Consider the following 24932-nt stretch of genomic DNA (forward strand, 5'->3'; position numbering starts at 1 on the left):
CTCCCATGTTTATTGCAGCACTGTTCACCATTGCCAAGATATGACATCAACCCAAGTATCCAACAGAGGAATGGATAAAGAAAATGTGGTATATATACACAATGAAATATTTTTCAGACATAAAAAAAGAATGAAATACTGTCATTTGCGGCAACATGGATGAACGTGGAGGATATTAAGTAAAGTGAGCCAGGCACAGAGAGATAAATACCATGACATCAATCACATGCAAACTAACATAAAAAAGTTGATCCCATAGAAGTAAAGTACAATAGTGGTTATCAGGGGCTGAGGAAGGGGGAAGAAGGGGAGATTGGTTAATGGGTGTAGGGTCACAGATAAAAGGAATGAGTTCTGGAGTGCTATTCACAGAAGGGTGCCTATAGTTAACAACATTTTGTATGATATATTTTAAAATAACCAGATGAAAGGACTTTGTTCTCGCCACAAAGAAATGATGAATTGTTTGAGATGACAGAAATGCTAAATACACTGCTTGATCATTACACAATGTACGTATGTATTGAAACAGCTCACTGTACCCCATAAATATGTATAATTATTATGTGCCAATTAAAAATATATAATCTTAAGTGTGATGCGCACTGTCTGGGGAATGGACATGCTTGAAGCTATGACTCAGGGGGCTGGGGGGGCCAAGGGAAATACATGTAACTTAAACTATTGTACCCCTATAATGTGATGAAATTAAAAAAAAACGTAATCAAAGACAAAAAAAAAGAAAACATCTTTTGACACTTATGCCTTACTCACGGAATTTTGGGGCACTCCACTTGCTTACCAAATATTTTTAATAGACATTTTACCATATTGGTATTCTCCATTAGCCCCCTTCTCTCAATGAAAAGACAATGGGCGAGGGTCAGAGGTTGAAGGAAACTGACAACAAATACTAACCCAGTTTTTCAGTATCTAACCATGTATTTCGAATTACCCATGTGCTGCTGCTGTTCTACTACCATGGTCCTCCTCACTAAAGCCAGACAGACAAAAAATGGGAAGATGTAGAACTCAAATGTACCCCGTGTTTTCACATAATAGCTCTAGAAAAAGGTTTACAGAACAATATAATTCAAGATTGACCAGAGAAGATAGCTGAAAATCTGTGAAATGTTTCCTGTGGCAACTGCCTAACACAAATGATGTATGATTTGTTTAAAATTTTCATCTACTACTCCCGGCATAACAAAACATGTGACTTTTATGCTCTGTTCAAGTATTTTTCTTTTTTAAATGGTAGGGTAGCTACTAAACAATCAAACCAGATACCATACCATTTATGTCATAGCCTACATGTCATTTATCACATTTTATCCTTTATGTCAAAGGGGTTGCAAAATCCACATGTAAAGAATATTGTTTTGCTTAAAATATATATATTTATATATATAAAAAAAACTCAGTATCAGGACAGAGACATAATAAGAGCCATTTGTTTTCTCCTTTTCCAACTTATTAAAACTTGTTTCTTTATAAATTTCACATATGCTGATCACACTGCTTTTGGAAAAGAAATTGAAAAAGCTCATCCATTTAATTATCAGTGTTCAAGAACGTAAGAACCTTCCTGATAGCACAGTGAACATCTTTGCAACATAATTAGTTAAAATATAATTATTTGGTATGGATAGATAAAAATCAGTTTTTAATTTGATTTCAATGAATTAAGCTCCCTCTGTGAGCTTCAATCTGTAGCTTGAGGAAATATGATTGTAGGGCCAAGCTTAGGTAGGTGCTGGCTCTGAGAACTCACTTGGAGAGCTTAGGGTAAGTCCTGCTGTCTTGATCAACAGAATAGCTAAAAAGTACCATCTCTCAGAAAAAGTCAAATTGACCTTAAATAACCCAGTGTGACCCCCTTTTCTCTGCCTTTTACCTCATTTTACCAATGAAAACCTGAAGTCAAGAGCTGACTTGTCACATGACAGTCATGTAACAGTCACACGACTGTTAAAGAGTTCAAACTCCTGGTCTCATTCTCCACAAGCCTTTATAAGTATTCTTTACTCATTTCAAACATTCAGTCATATATTTTGCGGTTATAAACCATATAAGGCAATTCTGATACACTATCACTCAAATTTAATAATAACATAAAAAAGCCATGGGGTCTGTCTATAGGAAACTTCATACATGTTTCGTGTGTTTAAATACAATTCCCACAGGAAGTATTAACCCTTCTATACCAAGAACATGCCCCTTAAGAATTAGGTTTTGGTTTTCTCTAAAAATTTAGTCGAATCTTTTGAAATACTAAGAAGATTTTAAACTACCTATTATTCAAAATGTACCACCATTAAGGCCAAGTTATGAAACCTTTTATTCTTATCTTTACGATAAGAGAGGGAACTCATACACTACACTGTTTCTTTTCCTTGTTAAGGAACATTACACAAGATCTCATTACATTCAAATTATATCAGTGCAAATGTTTACTCAATGACCATGCAAATAGTATCAATTACTTTTTCATGTATATTATAAGCAGGAGGACTATACTAACTTAAGGGAAAGGACATTTTTAGAGGTTTATTGTTCCTCTCCCAAACACAATATTCTTACTTCTTGCTATTGCTAAATTGTGTATGCTCAGGAAACTAAAAAATAAAGGTTAACATGACACTTGCCACCCCAAATGTACACACACTTTTAAAACACTTTCCATTAAAGTCCAGTTAAAATATATACTGCCCAAAAAATATTTTATGCTTTAAAAGAAAAACTTAAAACTAAGTTTCAAATTGCTGACACAGTCAGTAATAGAAAATCTAGGTGTAAAACTGCAGCACTGAACAATTTATAAGTAGTAAACTTATTATTTTCTCATATCTTAAAACACAATCCTTTAAATGTGAGTCATTTATTTTAAACCACATACCTGTTATTTTGTCTCTTACAAGCTTACAGGACTCTATCTCACCAATGCTCCCAAAAAGACTCTTTAGTTCCTCCTGTGTCATGTTCTGAGGAAGGTAGTTGACTATTAAGTTGGTCTTGCTGTCCTCTGTGTTTCCAGAGTCAACTGGTGACGAGCAGTTGTTGTTTATGGTGGTTGGACCATTGGCTGTGTTATTGCAAGTTGGCCCATTAGACAGTTGTGTTTCCATGGCAGCAATTACCTGCTAAAAACAGAGAAAATAAGAAATGTCAGAATTCATATTTCACAACCTATTAGAGATTCCATCCAAGAATTTAAATACTTGTCACTAAACACAAGTCGTTCTGCTACAATTACAATAAAGCTTCAACAAAAAGTGTAACACCTACACTAATTTTTACTTCATATTAAGCTATTCAACTTAAGATTATAATTATACTTTCATATACATATTCCATACATGCACATGAGCACAATTTAAATCTTAAACATTTTCTAGAATCACATCCTGGGTCTATTCACATACCCTTACTCACCTGCAGTGTCCACAGAAGAGAAAACTTAGTACACCAAAGGGCACAGAATTGTACCCTGCCTAAAAATCATACTAGAAATAAAAGTGCTTAACATGCTACCAAAGAAAAACAAGAAACACAAAAAATGACCTAACTCTGAAGAGATTTTCAGTTAGTCTAAGAGGTTCAAATATTCTAAGACAGACATCCATTAACTTAAAAATCAAGGAGCAAGAGCACTTTAAAAAATATAAAATTGTCAACATGTACTGTTTTGGTTACATATTGAAAATGTTTTTGATTGACAGTATCTTGTATCTCTACCATTGGTAAGAAAAAAAATAGATGTTATATGATAGGGAGTGAAAAGGATTTATAGAATAACTTGGGAATGAAGCTATGAATACTTTCTCTGCGTTGTAGAATCAAAAGGCCATTCTTGTCAACCTTGGCAGCTAAAGATCACCAACAAGGCAACTGATCTACGGCATCGAAATAAAATTCCCAAACAATTAATTCAATATGGTATTTTGCCTTGACTCTGATTATAAGGAGGGGGAAAAAACCTATCCAGTCCACCAAAACAACAATGTAAATATATCAACTTCTGCAAACAGACCAGTCCAAGGAAATTTCATTTGAGCACGAAAGCCTGTTGAAAATTCAAGTAATAAGGTATCTATCTATAAACCCCAAATACCAGATAAATAATAGACCTGGGGAAAATGGCCTCAAACTATTCAGGCTACTCTAAAAAATCACTTACTAAGCAATTTTGGATCTAGTTTCCTAAAAACCAATCCTATGCTCTTTGAGCAAAACAGTCACAAACCACAGGCCCAAATTTTCCAAAAGCATTTTCCAATAACTATCTCACTTTGGACAGTCAAGACTGTGGGGGAATCCAAAAATCAAAGTATCACTAAAAGGATTATCCTTTTTATTTCATACAATACATCTCTTAGCTCCACAAAGAACTACTCAAAACTGACAATTCTGAATTGACAGGATGCTAGTTTTAGGGAAGTTTTAACATAGAAAAGGCAAAGAATTTGAGGCAAAGAAAAAAAAAACAAAGTAAAGGGAAAGAGGGTTACACGGAAAGAGAAAAATCTGTCTTTTAAAAAGCATACTGCCTAAGAAAAATAAAAGGGCACACGAGCAGATAAACATACAGTAAGAAATTTCCACTGCCAGGAGAAGTGTATAAAAGAAGGCAGCAGAGGACAGATTGAGACTGGTCAATTGACTAGGTTGAGACTGGTCAGGCTGGACAAGAATCAGTGCTGTCATGACTTAGGAAAAAAAAAAATTAAAAAAAAAAAAAAAACACAGGAGGCAAAATCCAGAATAGCTTTGAAACTATCCAACCACCTGTAACCCCTCTGTGACTTCATTTCCTTTTCAAAGAAATGGGTATTTATTCTACAAGCTGCAAGCACTTTTCTTGGGTAAGTATTCTCAGGGAATACTTAAGCAGGTAAAGGAAAATAAAACTTTGGAAATCTGTTATTAAACAAAATCTGAAATAATTGAAGACATGGGCTTTATAATTAACAAATCTATTTGAAACTAAGAAGCAAAGTTTCAGGCTTCCTAATAAAGCATAACTGTTCCAGTTTGTAGAATATTAGCTGTGGATTGCTCTTCCCACAGCAAAATTCTTCTGGGTTTAAAACTTTGCCCAGCAGTTATGAAAACAATGAGCTATAAGAAGAAAGTGGCCAAAGCCAATTAAAACAAATCACTATTCAAAAGTTAGGGTATACGACTAGAAACTATGAGAGCCCCAAATGTAAGATTTGGACTAAAGCTCATTGGGATGGCATTTGAAATATAAAGTGTTCATTGACTGAAATTAGCAAGATTTAGAAAGGACAACAAACACTCCTCACTTAATTGCACATTTATTTCCATGTTCAGGTGGCAAGAATGAGCTCCTAAGCCAACATTCAAGTGAACAGCTGCAGTAGGCTGTGTGAGCTGAAAATTACAGCATCTCTCAGCTATAGGACCATCTGCTCAGAATAAAATGATACTAATGTGCTATATTTTACAAATAATGCATATTCCATTGATAGGCTCAACACAACTGTTCACAGAATGCAAACTCTTTCAACAGTTACTGGGCAAATAATTTTCAGCCAGATTTACAATTTCAACATTTTTTTTTTTGAGCATCAGAAATTATGAATAACTTCAAAATTTAGTAACCAAAAAAATACATAGTAAACAGAATGTAAAGAATTACGGTAACTTAGTATTCAGACCATACCAAAACTTTTTTTGTTTTAAAAAAATAGCTTGTCACTCTTTTGAGTCTGCACTAGATCCTAATTTAGATTATAAAAAGTTACATACAAGAGCATGGTTCTGATGCTACATATACCACTATAGTTAAAATTCCAATGTGCCTTAAGTCCTAATGATGGCCATACCACAATAGGTTAAATGTAATAATTAGTATGCCAAATGAAAGGTTCAAGTGTTTGGTATGGCCTCAGCACTCCTGCAACATGCTAAAAAAAAGTAGCCTACAGAATTTAAGAAAAATCCCACAGACCCCGGTCCAAGGCTCTGCTGCCCACGAACCACTTCTAAGCAGAGAAGCCACATCACACAGTCTGACTGCCATGTTAGTTTGGAGTTGCCGTCTGCAATATGGACACAAAAAGTACCGTATGTTAGATGAGCAAGATAATGCAACAAATCAGTTTGTACAAAATTTACAGTGATTGTATTGATATTCCCAGCACGTCCATGCAGTGTGGCTTAATTGAATTTGAGGCAATTCCAATCTAATCTTTCCAAATTCATTTTAACATGTAGTTTTCTTGCACAAATGTAAGCATTTTTAATTAAGAGCCTGATTTTAAAACAATATTAACTAGTTAACTTGGCATCTATCCTGAAGAACTACCTTAAACCACATCTCAAAAATTAAAAAAAATAAAATGAAATGAAATGAAACAAAATATTGCAGGCTGTCCTGCCTCTTAAGAGATGTGGGAGAAGGGAGGAAATGTGAATGAAATTTTATAGTGAGAAAAATCGTTCAAGCAATTCATAAGTGATTGCTTTGCATAAAAGCACCCTTTTCCCCAAAATATGAAAAGGGCATTAAGAGAAGCTATATTTGCCCACACTGTTACATTATACTACAAATGATCCTTAATCCTGGGACTTAAAATTAAAAGTGAATCGAAACCCTGTGAGGTTATTTTGCTTCTATAGTCAAACTGGTCTCTAACAGTTTCACTGAGAATTGTTAACATATACTAAGAGGCAGTAAACCAGCATCTTTCAATTGAAATAATTGGACCAATAAATAGGATTGTTTGGAGTAATGCTTGTATAGGATGTCAGCTTTGTCCCTGAACGAAATCAAGTGAACATTTTTTAATATGTAAATTGTAAACCCAGCACGATTTGAAATTAGTGCTGCTATGAGGCCTCCAATATAGTTAATGGGCCATTTACCACTTATTACAACTTGCCCAAATACTAAACAGAGACACGATATTGGCACAAAAGCCAAAGTTTACTTTTTAGCCACATACTCAGATGCTTTAAATGGTCCACGTAATAATCAGTAAACTAAGTCCCTGAATGTAGAGAAATAATAAATAAAAAACAAGGGCTGAAAATGCCTTTTGCTTATGTACTTTTATTATTTATAACTAAAAAAATGTTATCCTTACAGTTAAACCTGGCTGTAAGTGGTTAACTCTTGATGCTAGTGATGACACTAATAATGGATCCCATTTTCTGGCATCTACCAAAAGGGTTTAACATACTCTTTACAGGATGCCATGGAAATCTTTTACTCTTCTTCCCTTCTCCCACCGTAACCAGAGAATGCAGTCTAACCTATGTTCTTGATTTAAAAAAAAAAAAAAAAAAAAAAAACCCTACTTAAAATTGAACTGAATCTGTGAAAAAGTAAAGTGCTTTATACCCATGAAAGGTTTTGACAAGAACCCAACCGTGGTTAGACTACATGAGTTAAGACAGGACGACCACACCCAACAGGTTAAACCAAGCCTAAATTTATGTCCTGAATACCCTCAAGAGTTAATATCTAAACATTTCCCACTACATAAAACTATAGACTCTATTTAATGGCCTCAGTCCCTTCTGTTCCATAGGAGGCGGACACTAATGAGCTAATCTATTGACACGCTTCTTTCTGAAAGCCCCAGGGACGTGAACAATCACTTTATTGCACCAACTAGCTAGGAAGGCTGTGGATGGAAAATGATTCTTCTGCACTTTTACATTTCAAGCACCCCAGACAGTCTCTCCGCTTGAGGCAGACACATACCTTTATGGGAAGTTATAAATAAGTTGCTCACATGGCCCTTACCTTTATGCTGGCCAACAATTCAGTTACTAAAAATGTAAAGCTACTTCCCCTTCACTTAAGGACAGGCGATTCTGCTATACTCAATCTACCACAGACAACCGGGCTGTGCACTATTTATAGATTCCACTGGCTCTGAAATTCTTTGGAAGGGAAAAAAGGGCCATATTCCAGCAAAATAGAGCCATTAATTTTAAGGCTTAAAAAAATAATGTTCCAATATATGTTCGCCTCTTAATTTAGATATCAATTGTGCCAATTCGGATTGCTTTTCCTCCTGTTATTCTCCATGTAATAATTTATGAAAAGGCACTTTAGCACAGATCAATCTAGAATATTCTAAACTTTCCCTGGTCTCTAAGAGATAATAATGAGGTGTTAGTTTAATGAGAGCATGGATTTTATTGGGGGTAGGGGGTGTGGTCTCTAGGTTTTCACATTTACACAGTTTACTTCCCAAAAGCCATGAAGACTTTTTAGGCTGAATTTTGTTTTTATTTAAACAGCCCTCTACATACTTTAACATCTATAGTTTCTTACAAGAGAGTGGAATTTAGGAAGCCAGTGTTTTATTTTTTTATATCTGGGAACAGTAAGAATGAGAAGTGAAACTGTTCCAACAGTTTCCTGGTCACAGAAAAGGCAAAGTCTCTATTTTCCAATCTTTCTAGTAAAAAAAATTCTGAAAACTAATCAGCTTCTTCACTATTTTCGAACCTCCAAGCAGCCACCAAACAAGACAGTTAACCAAAAACATCTTAAATATATAATGAGAATTCTCATTGGGTTCACTTAGTATAATGTCACAAGGGATAAATAGGTTTCCACGACCTAGAAACCACCTGATTTGGGGACCAGACCTCTGTGAGTTGAAGTCCTAGCAGGACTGCTGAGAGTGCCATTGACCAGCCCTAGTGAGGCTAGTCCTGCCTGGCACAAGCCACTCCATTGCCAAGGTTACCATCTTGATCTGGGCCCTCACCCTCCTCTGGACCATCAAATTACCGCCTCCTAAAGGTCCCTCCCTCCTCACCCTAATCTACTGTAACACTGTTCTCAGAAAGATTTTCCTAAACCCTCAAGAGCTCCCTACTGCCTATCAAATTAAGTGCAGTATAAACACTATAAACATTTGAGATCCTCTAAAACTAGTTTTACCAGCCTTGTTACTCAAGCACCTAAAAATCTGAACCACTCTCCTTGTCTTTCAAACAACCCACAATCTCACTCTTCTGGCTTTGCTCATGCCGTTCATCTGCCTGCAAGGCTCCCTCCAAACCCACCCCTCCTCCGTTTCCGGGGTCTGTACAGACTAAGCATTCAAAAATGTGTGCAAGGACAAGAACAGTTTCTTTAAAAATTGGAGAATGAAAAGGCAAATCACCTCCCTAAATGTATGTAAACTTGGTAGCTTGTTTTTCTATCCCACCTCAAGTATTTCAAACCAGAGATAATTATGAAACCAAATTTTTCAATTTTTGACACTCCATCAGCCACCCTCGCCCACCAAAATCCAAATTCTTGTGACACGGTACAACAAAGGAAACCATTTGTCTTTTGGGTGATCAGTTAGTTGTGTGCTTTTACTTCAAAAACCTATCAGACCAACTTGCCAACTACAAAAACCTGGAAGACAAGACAAATCCAAGCCTCTCGCCAGCAGGGTTATAGAGATGTGGCACGTGAAATTTGGGTCTGACTTCGGGAAAATGGCAAAAGCAAAGGTAAATGCAAAAAAAAAAAAAAAATACAGATTTTGACCAAGACATTTAGAAATGCATCATGATTGAAGTCGTGAATCACAAATAGTCCTGATACTAACTAGAAAGGTTCAGGCAAACATAAATGGTAACGTCTCTGAAAAGAATCATGGCTAGAGGTGAGGACAAGTTATCTCGGGCTGGAAGTTCTGGCTTGGATAAAGTGACCTTTATCTACCTTATTTGCAGCTAGAAAGTTTCTCAGTACCTTGGTTGGCACAGCACCACGGCAGACTCAGTCTAACGCAAAGCCTTCCCTTCCACATCAAACCTCTCCCTAAAGAGTAAGTTACAGGTGAACAAAAGACATTTGTCTCAAGTTTTAGAGCCAAACCTACCTAAAACAACACAAAAAACACAACCTTTGCCAAAAATAGACTTTCCTTTGGGGAACTCAAGCCCTTGAAGTATCAGTAAAATAAGGAATACGAGCTTACAGAAGAGAGCTGAGTAAGCGGTGGATGGGGTCATCTGCCTAGGAGACACCATGCCTACAGCAAATGCTTTATCTTTCCCGTTCAAATCACTAAAATGGTATTTTCAGGACACATTTCTGGCTTTACTGAATTAAGCAACAGAATAGTAAACCAAGTGCTAAAATCAGAGGTTAACGTGTCAGTTACAGGAGTAAGCCATTAGTTTGTTTTCTTTTGCTTTGTGGTTCCTAAAATAATAAAGGTTTATAGCTTTAAGTTTCACAGGATTTCCTCTATCCTAGGATCCCTGTCAACTCTTCACACCATGTCAGCTGTCTCACTGGCTCTATGGATTCCACTAACTCAGATTTTCCACCTTGGGGCTAACAAGGGTCCAAACGCTTCCAGAGACAAACACTGCAGGAGTCACAGGGAGAATGTTCTTTGGCAGCAAATACTAACATTTCTCTGTCTCCTAGCCCTTTATGGCTTCTACAGACAAAGTACGGAGTTTCTCCGATGCCAGTCTTTCCGAGGTTTTGTAGTTCCAGAGCTGGCAGGATTAAAAGCTTTGAGATTAGAGAGTTGAGATAATGAGTTTAGGGTCCCAAGTCCTTCCCTTCACTTCCAGGTCCATTACAGGCATCCAGGTTGGGCAATGGGAAAGTAAAGACCTGGCAAAAAAGATCTGCTTAAGCTTTACACTCTGTTCATTCTTCCATTCAACAAACATGCATGCAACTCTCCTGAGCTAAGGAGTCTTAGGTGCTGGAGGTTAGCAGAGTAAAGAAGTATATTGGAGTGTAGATGTGCAACAGGAGGTGTGTGCAGCAGACCAAGTATGAACATATATAAGAAAATAGTATATTAGCAAGAAATAAGTACACTTTGGAATAAATGAAAATGCAGAACAGAGTAAGGGGGGGTTGAGAATGTGGAGATCCGGGGTGGGTAGTTTCCAGTATTAAATAGTAGGCCTCACTGAGAAGGTGAGCTTTTAGCCAAGGTTTGAAGCAGAGGTGAGCTGGCTGCTGTGTGGAATAATGCCCTCCCCGATCCCAATGTCCACATCCTATTCCCTGAAGTCTGAATATGTTACCTTACATGACAACAGGGAATTAAGGTTGCAGATAGAATTAAGGTTGTCCATCAGATGACCGTGAAGAGGGGAGATTATCCTGGATTATCAAGGTGGGCTTGGCCAATGTCATTACAAGAGTCCAGGGCAAGACAGTCAGTGTCATTGATGCAGCATGAGAAGAACTTGACAGGACATTACTGGCTCTGAAAGGGGCCACCAGCCAAGGAATGTAGGCAGCCTCTGGAAGCTACAAAAGGCAAAGAAACAGACTGTCCCCTAAGGCCTCCAGAAGGAATGCACCCTGCCAACACCTTCATCTTAGCCCACTGAGACCCACTTTGGACTTCTGACCTTCAGAACTGTACGATAATAAACTTGTGTTGTTTTAAGCCACCAAGTTTAAAGTAATTTGTTTCGGGTGTAATAGGAAACAAATACAGCCCCCATAAGGATATCTAGAAGAGCAGATTCTAAGCAGAAAGACCACCAGCCAGGGCAAAGCTTGTTTGCTGTGTAGAACAGCAAGGAGTTATAGGGAGAGTAGGTGGAGATGAGTCAAAGAGGTAATGAGGCCAGACCACATAGGGCCTTGAAGGCCATCATAACAAGAAAGGAAACCACAGAAAGGTTTTGAGCAAAGGAGTAGCACGTGGCTACTGTGAAAATAAATTGTGTGTGGGTGTGCAGGAGGACTCAGCAAGTTTGGAAGCAGTTAGACCAGTCAAGAAGCAACTGCAATAATCCAGGTGTAGGACGACAGCAACTCCTACCAGGGTAGTGTCAGGGGAGAAGTCATCAGATTCCAGATATACCCAGAAGAAAGCACACTGCTAATGTGCTACACTTTAATTATATCAGTAAACTGTTTAAATCCATTATCAAGAAACTGGTTTAGATTCTAACTTCCCACATTCAAACAAACCACCAAAACATTTATATGTTCTGGGAACTAAGAATACAAGATGAATAAGCAAAGGAAGGGCTTTTATGGAGAGTTGAGTCTTAACGGAAAAAATATATACATCTCCTTAAAGAAATCCAATATAAAAAAAATCTGAGTTCATAAATATTATATCAAGAGTTACTTTATGTATGGATTCTTTACAAAAGAATTCAGCAACAGATTCATTTAGTAGCAAATGCAAAGTCAAAATTCAGTAACTTAAAGATGCAACTACTAAAACACAGCATGTCAGAAATTGATTCATAACCTAAGAGAGCCCCCTTAATTAAAGCTTTCAGAATTCAAAATAAGAAAATATCTCAAAGTTCCCCCTCAAAAGCTTCAAAACAAAGTAGATAAAGGTAATAAGAAATAAGTCACATTTTGTGAAATGGAAGTAAACTTTAAAATCTACATTTTTCAACCGGATCATTTATACACTTCTACAGTAGTGAAGGTTAAACCGTGGGTTAACTCAATCTTGGTCATAGGCTGGAATACACTAAATGGTTACCTTCTAGTGATGCATCATTCCAACCTCATTCTTTCATTCCAACCTCAGTGGGCCTAATTAATTTCCATGCCATTATTTGGCTATAGAACCTAAAAAGGGTTATGAGTACAATAAGAATAAAATCAACTACTCCCACAGTTTTGTAGCAGAATTTTTGTTTGGTATAGGCAGATAAATTTGAATTGCTAAATTAAGACAGTTAACATAGTAATCAACATAGAAATTGGATTAACTTCACATTCTTCTGCAAAAGTCACAGCTATCAGAAACCCCCTCAGGGTAGTACAAATTGTGAAAGGCTGATTGGAAATCCTCAAATTAATCCCAGTAGTTGAGTGTTTTCATTAGGTAGGTTAAAAACACAGCTCCTCTGTTGGATACCGATACTAAAATACTCTGTCATACTAGAGCTCCAAAACAGGAAGAATGCCTAATCTTAAAGAGAATATAAAAGACAAGGAAGATTTACGGACACAAATGCCATTTTTAAATTCTGAAATGTAAGGGGCTACAATACACCTTCTGAGCACTTCGGTTAACATTTTACTCTTCACTGTCATTTAACAGGACTTAAAGATAGAAAACCAAATACTACAGTTAGTGTTTAATTCCAAGCAGCTAATACCAAAATAAAGGCATCCAAAAGTGTCAACAAAACAAGGTACATTTCTTAGTAATGTTGGGAATTACCAAGGCTAATTTGAGGCTACAAATATTTCTGCAGGATATCAGAGAAACCGAAAATAAAGAGATGTTATTCCATGGCCCATAAAATCTTGTAATTCATAAATGTATGGTGGAGAACAGAACAATGTCGTCTCTTCCCCTGTAGACTGCAGGACTATAGGACTACAAACACTCATCAATGCAAACAGGTTCCTTCCCCTCTGAAATGCGGATCATCTCGATTACTGGTATTTGCCCATGAAATGGTATTTTTCTTTTCAGTTGATGTGTAAAGTTCTGAGAGTCCCCAGAGATGTATATTTTTTATTTAGAAACATGCCTATGACTTATTTAGTATGGAAAGTTAGAACATCTTAAAATACAGGATTCACACTAAGAAAGTTACTTTATTTCCTTCGGTCCACCTCTTCCCCTCCCCCCCCAAAATGACATCTTTCTTTAAAACCTACATCCCAGCTGGGCCAAAAAACGCCTAGGTATATCTGTGACTTTTTATAGTAGTTAAGCTACTGGTTATTTGCTATATTTCCAAAAGGGGGTGAGGTGTGGGGGGAGGGGGGCTGGCATTCAGTGAAAGTGTTGTTTTTAGTCAGTGATTCCAAAGAGGGGAGGGGGTTGCTGAGAGAGTACTATATTACAAGGAAATTTCTAGTTAATCTAAGAATGTATTATTATATAAAAGTTAATAATGCTTTTTTTTTTTTTTTAAAGTTAATGCAATTTACTATAGAACAGGTAAGGACCTTCTCAGCCTCAGATCCCGTCCATTTATTATATCCACAGCAGGCACATGTAACCCAATCCCAGATCTCTGATACCTCCCTACCAGGTAAACAAGTCAAGATGCCCAGGTCCCAGTCAATGACCCCTGACCACCTCCCCCAGCAAAGTGTCTCCACTCCTACTTCTATCACACTTCCCACTTTGCAAGTCATTTCAGTAGCACTAAAGCAAAGCACGGCTGAAACAAATGTCAAAGGATCTCTAAGAGTACTTGGGGGCAAGTCTCCTCATGTTAGAGATGAACAATGAAGTGTACAAGAATATTTGTGTATGTATAACCTGGGTATGTACGTACATACCTATTTCCAAGATGTGATGAGAGGCAATGTCTATCTCCCTTACTCTGAAGCAGAGAAAAGGGGGCACGTATGCCATCACAGGCTGCATTTTAACATAGCAAACTTTTAAGACTCAAACCACAAAGGCATTCAGCCTCTGGATCATTCCATTCTGGGAAGAGGGAGAAGGGATAACAGGGTCTCTTCTCTTTAAAAGCCTTAATTACATACACATATTTTGTCAAATAATATGTCAAAGCACTTTACAAACTCTAAAGTACTAAGTGAATATTAGGGGCTATTATCATTATTGTTTGACAGAGGAAGGTGACTCTTTTAAAATGTTACCATAAAAAACTTGCTCATGTGTCTTTTAGGTTAAGGATTAGTCATTTTTCTCCCCCACGTCTAAATAGGCAACAAGACTGCAGAGTTGTGCTAGGAGCTTAACAGGAAAAGGGAACACTGTGGACAGCAGCTACAGTATGCAGACTTTTCCTAATCATGACTGTCAACTCCTGTCCTGGGCCTCTGAAGCAGATGCTATGTTAAACTACATTTAGCATAGTCACAAATGGTGACTAAGGAAGTTAAGAATTTTTACTTGCAATGCTGCAATTTTTAACCCCAGATCTCCAAAGACTATATTTAAATACACAGAGTGCCAATAGCCTAAGTGTTTCACATTAGAATTACAGCCTTGCCTATTTCAATTTACCTTACTTTTAGAAGTGCATGCTCCCTCTTCCCTGAAAAAGTGCACATCTTCCATCCTCCCCAACTCAGTCTTCTCATGCTCAGCTGCTCAGTCTCTTGGAATTTTAATTTTTTAAGATTAGAAACTGATACCTTCCTGTTCCCCGCTGGTAAGTAAGAACTTCAAGGACGATCCCAAGCATCTTCTACTTACATCCAGATTTATTATTACAAAACAGGGAGAAAAGGCAGTGTGGAAATCGAATTCATGACTCTAGAATCCAGGCTGAAGATGGGTACATTACACTATCACATGGTATTAAAGTTTCTACAACGCACAGATCAGGGAAATGATCCATACATGTACATCCATATGACACTGTACACTCTCCTACCATCTTTCTCCTATCGTGATTTCAAAATGACCTAAATTTAAACATTTTTTAGGCCTGCCCTAACTGTGGCTTTAAGATCACGTTTAATTAAAAGAAAAGAAAAATAAAGGCATCCTCCTGAATGCTCCATAAAATTTGGATATCTTTTTCTATAGGGAGGCTGAAATGATCTTACTGCCTTTTGTAGAAGAAATCAATCAATCCTAGGACTAAAAAAGAGCAGGAAAAAGTGGCAAAGGAAAAAAAACTAGTGTTTATTGATTCCTGATTCCACACCGACCTTCAAACTATCCATTTTACAAACAAAACTTCATTTAATCCTCTTCTGCACTCTGAGCTAGATACATTTTTTCAATTTACGAATGCAGATTTCAAAATTTTCTAGGGTCCACGCAAATATTAAGCAAAGACCCCGTCCAGAGCCTCCTAGCTGATCTCCCTGCTTCCAGACTGGCCCCTTCTCCAAACCATCCTCCATCCCACGGCTGCAGTGATCAGCATCCCACTACCATCTCTTTTTAAAGCCTTCCCTGACACCACGGTGCCTACAAAGCAGCCACCTCAGCTCCACAGCAAAGCATCCAACTTGAATTGGAGCCCACTGATCCCCATCGTACACAAGAAGCTCTAACAGACTCCCAGGAGTTCCTCTTTCCCAGAGTCACACCACCTCTTTCCTCCACCTGTAGCAGCCTCACTACCTTTCTCCTGGCTAACGGAAAACATCCTCAAGCACAGGAAGAGATGCAAGGCCTCCAGGAAGCTTTCTGTGAATCACAGAGTCGGAGCAGAGAGCTCCTTCTTTCTCTTGACTCGTGTATGCCCCACGCACTTCCTTTGTCTCCTCAGTAATAAATATGAAGACAGAGAGAGAACAAATGCTGTGAAGTGTAATTCAAAATGGCAAGTAAAAAACATCCTGCTTATTTATCCACGTGGTTTTACATTCCCTGCCAAATGAGGAAACTTTCCCATTGCAACCCTATACACCTGAAGGAGCCAAAGTCATCTCAGTTTGTTTACAAAGGGGAAGGTAGCTTTACAGTAGACTGTCAAGCCCTACCACTAACACACACATCCCTTTCCAGATACAGCTACTAATTCTTATATTCTAAGCTCGAGCTTCCAGTTGAATCAGCATTTTTTTAAAATTTCTAGCTACAAACCTTTCTTAAAATTATGTAAGCCTCAGGAAAGAAGGGAGAGAAGGAAAGACCAGTGTATTCCATTGTTAACCCATCTCAATTTAAAATAAGCCAATCTCACCACTGACACATAAAAACGCCACACCTGAAGTTTACACACCTCTCTCTCCCAACCCAGCCAAGGTGTGGTGTACAGAATAATTATCAAAAAGAGGAGTACCAGAAGAAACCATCTAAGGCCAGAAAGGCAACATCCCTGATTCACTGGATGTACCAGGCACTGTGCTAGATTCTGGGGAAACAAAGGTGCACAAAACACATTCAACATACCACCCCTCAGAGAGCTTCTTCTCCAGAACATACTTGGGCCCAGGGAAGGCACCCAGAGAAGTCAAAGGCACATAAGGAAACCTTTAAGAACTCACAGCCAGGAATAATAATCTCTCTAGCTGACCTGTGCTAAATATTTTGCTACCGAAGAAAAAAATAAAAAGGCAAACATCACTGCTTCTATGGAAACTACCACCTCTAACTTAAACATCTGAGTTTGTATATGTATTTGAGCAGAAAGAAATGAAGCATTTTGCTTCCCAATGTATAAAATACTAGTGAATAGGAGATTGGGCACAGCATCCATACTTAAACTGGACTTTTGCCTACGAAATTTTGAAATTACAGAGAAGTGCAGGTTGAAGTTCTCCTGATTTAGAATTGCTTAAAAGTTTCTGAGTACCCATTTCCTGTTACAACTTTATCCTATATGAAGTGCAAGTTTCTTTAAAAGAACTCTCTCATAGTAGATTCAACATGTAAATTGCTTGGCAGTTAATACAATCTTTTACTGCTGGTAAGACTTTCAGGAAGTACCTACTATGTACCTGGCAATACAGTATAGAGCAGTTATGACTGAAGTCTCTCTCAGATCACCCTAAAAGAAATTCTTATCATCATCTACTACTTTAATATCAGATGGATTTGAACGAAAGGATCCTAAGCCATTCTTCTGAAGGGAACTATGCCCTAAATCCAAATTTTTCACTGTTTTTCTGTAAAGAGGAGAGATCTACTCAAATACACTCTAACTTAGACATATTTTAAAGAGTTCCTTGACTTGATTTTTTGACTGCCAATCTCTAGTTGAGAATCATCACCATAAGGAAGTAGAATGGCTTAGGAATGTGATTTTTCTATGCCCTTCTGCTCCACCCAAGCACGCATTCTACAGCCATCTTTTGTCAGCCTAAAACCCAGGATTCACAACAAAGATCTGGGAACTGCAGGCCTTGGAACGCCGTTGAGGAATCAGGACACTTTTTTATTCTTCATTTCAAAAAAGCAAAAGCTGGGGGTGGGGGAGGGGGAGGACCACAGCAGAAGCAGAAGTAGTAAATTAAGAAAGCTTTCGCTGCACTGCAACATTCATCAGACCAAATTTCACTGCCATCAGATCAAGAAAGAACAGCTACTATGCATCGCTGGCCAAGTCAGAGATACTTCTCTGAAGTAACTTCTTGCTCTAACTGAAAATAACCCATTCCTTGAATTGCTAAGACTAGACAGTTGGCCTCCTACATTAGGAGTTGACCAAAATGCAAACAAGTGAATCCTCCTCTTATTCATCAAGCTTCACTACACATTAACGAAGGCCTAATAAGCATGGCCAACAGAAACAGCAGCCAGGATGCCGCTTTTAACATTCTTTATGGTACAAAGTTCATCATACACCTGATGGCAAAGTGGACAAGAGCCCATAGTGGCCCTGACCGGAAGGGAGAAAAGGTGGGGGTGAGGGTGGGTGGGAAAGAGCCAATCTTCTTAAGAGTATTATGCATTCAAATAAAGGACACAATCTGACAGCCAGTTAGTAAAACCAAAAATAAAATTTAAAGACAACAATGGATTCTGCTTAAACAATTCATGCACAAAGTTGAAAAGAGGTAACAAGATAGCATTTAAAGGAGGATTTAAAGCATTTAAAGGCTATTTGGCCTATCTTATGTCTTTTTTTTTTCTTTTTTAAGTCAGTAGCGTTTAACACATTTTAAACTTCATCAATTTAGCGATTTTACATTTAAAAAATATTTCAGACTTCTCTTTAAAAAAAGAGAGAGCAAGACTGACAAACGTCCACATTCCTACAGAGCTACTAGCCAGTAAGTTGTCCTTTAAATGGAGCATGTTCTTTCTAGTTCTCCCAATACTGCCTTAACATGCTAGCCCCTGCAAGGGCTAGATCCCAAGTAAAAGAATATCATAGCCTGGATGTCAAACATGTTAGAGTATACAGCTTTTCTACCACAGTGGCGGAGAGGTTCTTAAGGCCAAACATTGCAGGGTAGGGTGTTCCAAGAGTAAAATGCCTGGCAACTTCACTGTAGACACTACATACAGAGACAACTAATAATAGGATGGAGTAGGGGTGAATTAATCTTAACTGCTTTGGACATATCCTGGTCATCTAAACTGAGGATCTTTAATTTTAGAACTAATCTATGAAAATAGTCAAATGAATAAGCATAAGCAAAAATGAGGTAACGAAACATCAAGTCTGTTTTACTAAACATCCTAAAAAGACTGCCACACACATTCAAAGCACCCTAAAATCGGACCCATTTTGGCATGCTTACCACTATTCTGAATTTGGACTAGAACGCCAGCTTGTCCACCAAGAAGTATATCCCATCCCTTCTGGGGGCTGAGGAAGAAAGTTAATACAGACCCAATTAAATATTTTGATACCCTAAAGAAATGTTTTTATCCAGGATAAAAAAAATCACACACAAAAAGATAAAAATCACCTTGCACATGCCAGAAGCCCTTGAATTAACATTAAACAATTTTCCAGTTTAAACTTTCTAAAAACTGTCTCATGACACTACAAACTACATTTTGAAGGTAGAACAGTGGGTAAGCAGGAACAGAACAGACTAAAAGAAAGAGATCTTCATACTTTTTCTGCCGTACTCTGTTTCCCCAAGTAGATTCCCATGAAAACTTCCTTCACCCTGGCCAAACAGGCAGGCAGTCAGACAAAGGCAATTCCAGGACCTGCAGAAAGTCTTTCAAGGCAAGAAGAGAGAGCAAAGTCCTGCTGAAGGAAGACTGGCTATTTATAGCAGGGTAAATGGACTATTGGGGAGGTGGCTGATGGAGTATAAACACTAGAGGGTTTGTAGGCTTCCTTCTGCTTGCTTAGACTCAGAAACTAACGCATTCTTCTTTGTCCCTGAAGCTGTTATTTTGTTTCCTGTGTAAGTTTTCCAACCAAGTACTACAAGACTGTCCATGGGTCCATTTGGCAGTATCAGAGCAATTACAATTTGGTTAAAATGTGAAGGTAACTAACTCACCATTCTTTCCTAATCTAGAAATGGAGGTCTAAACAAAAAGGAGGCCACACCACCACCCAATTCATAACAATGGTCTCCAAGAATCCCTAGTCTCCCAGAATCCCCTGAACTTTCACAGTGTTGAAAGTTTCAGTAATTTCAGGCAGAGAGCAGGAGGAAACTACACTTTTTTCACCTCTTGTTAACTAAAAAGCCACAGCTAAAAATAAAAAGCTGGAGGCAATCCAAAACTGAGGATTCTATAGGGCACATTAAATTATTTCCTATCAACTGCAAATCTTTTAAGATTGCAGACTATTACTTTAATGCTATTGACTTTTCCCCCCCTGGATTTCATGGTAATTTTCCTTTAAAAAAAAAAAAAAATCCTCATTTAACTTCTAGCCCAATCTCTAATATTAGGTAAAGTATGGCTTCCTAAATGTGCAGAGCATAATCACCCATTCTGGAAAACCTCACACATAACCTAGGTTGATTCTTCCAGAGGCTGTATTATAAAACATGAACTAAGAACAGACCAACATTTGGCATTAAATAGTAGTACATTATAATAATCATTTTATATTTGTTTCCTAATCTAGTGTATGAGATTCAAAAACAAGAAAGCAGTCACACAATAGAGAACTTACTAAACAGAATCTAAAATCCTCACATTTTACTTAAACATAAACACTAACAAGTACTTAGGGATCCCACCTTGACACATAATTGTTAACTCTTAAGATAAATTTCTAATCTAATAAACTTGGAAAATGACTTTCCACATACCAAATACTCATAATTTGATAAAAGTTTATAATATTAACTCCTTATGAGTCTTTGTATAATTTTCTCATAATATTTTTGGTCAATTTACTGTGAACTTATAGAGTTAAATAGAATGTTAATATTAGGTAAGAGATACACCTCTTAGCTCACATCCATAACTATATTGGCCCATATTCTTCATTAAGTTTACAGAAATAAGCATACTGGATTGGTCTAAATTAAAATCAAAAAATTATCATGCATAAAACACAGCACCGTCCCAAAATATAGCCACTATTTCCCGTATCTAAAACATCAGAACTAAATGCATCCATTGGCATTAAAATGAAGGCTTCAGTTCAGTTCTTCAGAAGAGTTATGAGATGGCCAGATAAACAAAGGCCAAGACAAGACAAGCCTCAATACTATGTAGCATTTGGGATATTTGTAGTTTAAGCTTTCACACAAACCAGAGTCAGGATTAGGAGTGGCCTCAGAGAGGTAAATATCTCACTCTCAAATCCCAGACTAACAAACAACTAAGGGGGACATAGAAACAGACCAGAAAGAAAGTAAAAGCTCATATGAGGTCCAAAGACCGCAGCTGGTCTTAAATCTATTTCTCAGTAGTACTGTGACCAACAAATTCTTAACCTTGATAACCTCCCTCATCTATAACGGACAGATTTTTCTCACTCTGCATAGCAAACAGAGTTTTTATAAGAAATAAATAATAAAAGAATGGCTTATAAAAATTGTCAGACACTATACAAAGTAGTAAGGTATTGTTCCTAAGACACTCATCTTCTTGAGAACTGTTTTCTGCTGTCATGTTCTCCTTTCTAACACCACATTTCTAACATGGTAAGGTCAAACTACCATAATCACTCTAACTTGCGAAATTCAAATTAAAGGTAAATACACACACATACACACACACCCGAGGCTGCTATTTTTTCACCCACTCGAAAGGCTATTTTTTCACCATCAACTTACAAGCAGACGAGGAGCTCTACAATATACTAAGTTCCAGCTGCCAAATATTTAAGCCACCATAGTGTACAGAATAGCGTATTTGAGAAAAGTTTCCTTAACATAAAAATGTCAAGCACATAACCAAGTGAAAACACTATTACTAAACAACTGACAGTCATGTCCAGATGCCAATTTAAGAATCATACACTACAGATACTCTGCAATAACTCAAAGTATATGGTGGACATTTGCTCAGAGCCTAGCATAGTGCTTAATGCAAGGTCTCAGCATGGTCAACAAATTGCCAGTAATCTGTGATTAATGTTATATGCTTGGCATTCTTACAAACATACAAGAGACTAAGCCCTTTTAAAGAACTAGAACTATGAACTAAGATTAATCCTAAAGAATCAGTATGTTCTATCCCACTCCAAGCAAACCAGCATTATATAGACAAATACTTCTGGGTATATTCTGCTGATGAGGCACCTCTACCTGATTATTGATAAATAAACTACTTACCAGTCTGCCTAACCACCAAGGTTTGGTAAATACACTTGGACACAAAGAGAAAGCAAAACTGAAGATGGAGACCCCAGGGCATAGGAAGTGAGGGGGCAAGGGGCCATGGGGGCGGCTGAGGAGAAAAGCAGGAAGGAGGTCCGATTTCCTTGATAATCTTGCACATATCCTCTCAGGCCCTTTTCTTTCCTCCTAGCTTCCATTCTCAGCTGCTCACTGGGCCCTCACTCATTTGAGAGCTCAGATGAGTCCCCAGATATTCCAAGATACTAACTGGTAAATATTTGGCTAAGAAGGAGAGCCCACCTCATTTTCTATGCACCCAACAAACTCCTATCTCAAAAGAGCAGGAAATATCTGGAATTTATTCCAACACCTGTGAAAGGCAGCCAACCTCTACTCTCTGGAGTAGTAGAGTCATCCCACTTCCAGATCAGTTATTTGGCAGAATTATCCTTACCTCATCTGTTGTACTTTAGTCCCCAAAATAAAAAATAGCCAAAGAGAAACTAGCTTGTAAAATAAAAGGAAATGCTGAAAGTGCCAAAGATGGAAGACAGCAAGATCTCAGCTCACAACCCACAGCCACTTAAATGGAGTGTCTGCAAGCAAAATCAAAAAGTTAAACTGCAGAAATACACGTAATTTCAGAGAACATGACAAACTAGTACAATTCTGCACCACCACAAGTGGCCAGGCACCAACGTGAAAACCAGGAGGTTCACTACTGAATAAAGGCATCAGGGATCCCTGCAGATGAAGCATTCCAATGAGGCTTTAGTCACAACCAAAAGGACATGGAAAAAAATAGATATGCCTCAAATATCAACACGTTTGAAGGATAAAGACATCTGCATCCACTTTAATATGCAAATCCTATGTGCAGGGCACTGTGCTGGACACTCGAGATGACTCAGATAAGGAGTTCCCACTTGCTGTCTATGCAAAGACAGGAACACATGCAGAACCACAACACAGGACACAATCTGGTAAGTGTGAGAAGGAGGAATTATATCTGGATGATAGGGGGGAAAAAAAATCAGGCTCAGAACAAAGAAAGGGCATGTGTACTAGGCTATCTGTTGTTACATGTTCAAAACGGGGTGAGGTACACATGGATTCAATCATTTAATAAACGCTTACCATGTGCCAGACACTGTGCTGGGCAGAGTCCATGGCATAAACAAGACAGGTACTCTGGGAACTTAGTGTCAAACAAGCCAAAGGACAAAGCTAGTGTTTAAAACTGCAGTTCATGCCATAAAGAAAAACAGCATGCTATGGGAATAAAATGGGGACGGTGATCAGAAGAAAAGAATGTTTACATTACATGCTTTAATGTCTACATAAGTGACATTAAAGCTGAGACCTAAAGATAAGGAACATGATTAGATATATGTAATACTTGATCTTTGGAAGGCAGGGGATGGTGCCACACAACATGCTAGGTACTGTTTGTGGGTGTGGAGGGGGTGAATAAGATATAACCTATACCCTGAGGAATCTGATCCTAGGGAGGCAGTTACATGCAGTATGTGGAAACCAGTAGGTCAAATTTTACAATTTTGGAAACTTAAGAAGCTAGAGAGATCCTAAAAACCAAATATGCTCAACGACTCCTTTTTTCAAATCAAGCCCAGAGATTGGCTCAGGGCCACTAAACTTGGTAGGGGCAGCAGTGGGGCCCTAGCCTGTAACTCCCATTACATCACACTGACAATTAGCTTTGGAATCATAGAATTCATTTGGAAAGTCAGAGCTCAGTAAATCAGTAACATACAAGAAACAGTATCTCTAGGGAATACAGGCATGCTTGGGCCTAAGTGCCAATCACATCACTAGACATTGTGGGAAAATCTTCACCAGTTGAGGGCAAAATGAAAAACGTAGTGAATTTTCCATAAATTAAAATACATTCAACTTCTCTTGTGAAATTATATGCATCTACTTTTGGGTGTCTAAGTATCCAGGAAATGATGGTGATAATAGAGAATGTGTCAAGATTATTTTAAATGCCCTTCCTTGGCAAAACAGTGCTGGCAAACCCATCAGTACCCTCCTCCTCCCAAGGTAGTTTCTTATTGTACTTCCCTGAGAAATACAAACATCAAGAAACAACGGTTACACACAGGTTTGGGGAGAGTGTGGGGCCACTAATGAAGTTCATAGCAGCACTGTTCATCAAAGCAAAAAACTGAAAACAACTTGAGTGTTTACCAAGGAAAATAGGAAGGAAGATATGAAGATAAATAAATCATACAAGTTCATGCAACTGAATATTCTTCAAGACGGCCCATGCATAGACCAAAGTATATTATGACAAGAAAATTTTGATGAATTTATTCTGTGTCCTGGAGGACAAGGACTTATGATCTTTTAGTTATTACAGCTGCCCTTAGAAGTCAAAAATAGTCAAAATGAAACAATTTTTAATGAGATATTTTCCAAACTTTACATTATTTTCTTATTTAAGGATAGTATGGAAACAAAAATAACAAAGGTGAAAATCCCCTTCAAATTGAAGCCACTATATCTGAACCCTCACTGTCTTATGTCCCATCAACCTGTGAACAGGTACTTCTGAAGCATATGACCAGTTCCAGTTTGAGCAGAAATAATAGGTCAAAACTGGAAAGGGCACACAATGGAAAAAACAGTTAATCAGTTTATAGAATTCTTCATAGAGGAGAAGAGACACTGGGTCCCACTAAAAGGAGGCCTGTCTCCCAACCTGTTCACTTCATTTACAGTTCCAAAAAAGGGGATGATGACCTAAGAATTCCAGACCTTTGTGTCCTTGAAGGTCACCAGATGAGGTCACCCTGAAGACATGAGGTCACCTAGAATGCTGACTGATCTACTG

General features: G+C 37.9%; 1 protein-coding gene across 43 annotated transcripts in view; it reads right to left on the bottom strand.

The window, feature by feature from the left end:
* Positions 1-24932, bottom strand: part of ELAVL2 (ELAV like RNA binding protein 2) — a 157567-nt gene that overhangs the window by 66678 nt on the left and 65957 nt on the right. For 17 of the 43 annotated variants that reach the window (XM_069474287.1, XM_069474286.1, XM_069474285.1 and 14 more), the window contains one exon: positions 2900-3143. In XM_069474287.1, coding sequence (XP_069330388.1) covers positions 2900-3143 — 244 coding nt within the window. Of the gene's footprint in view, positions 1-2899; positions 3144-5977; positions 6069-12392; positions 12402-24932 lie in introns of those variants that run through there. The other 26 variants (XM_069474281.1, XM_069474271.1, XM_069474284.1 and 23 more) reach the window with 5 other exon arrangements.

The sequence above is a fragment of the Eulemur rufifrons genome, chromosome 7 (genome assembly GCF_041146395.1).
Source record: "Eulemur rufifrons isolate Redbay chromosome 7, OSU_ERuf_1, whole genome shotgun sequence".
NCBI lineage: Eukaryota > Metazoa > Chordata > Mammalia > Primates > Lemuridae > Eulemur > Eulemur rufifrons.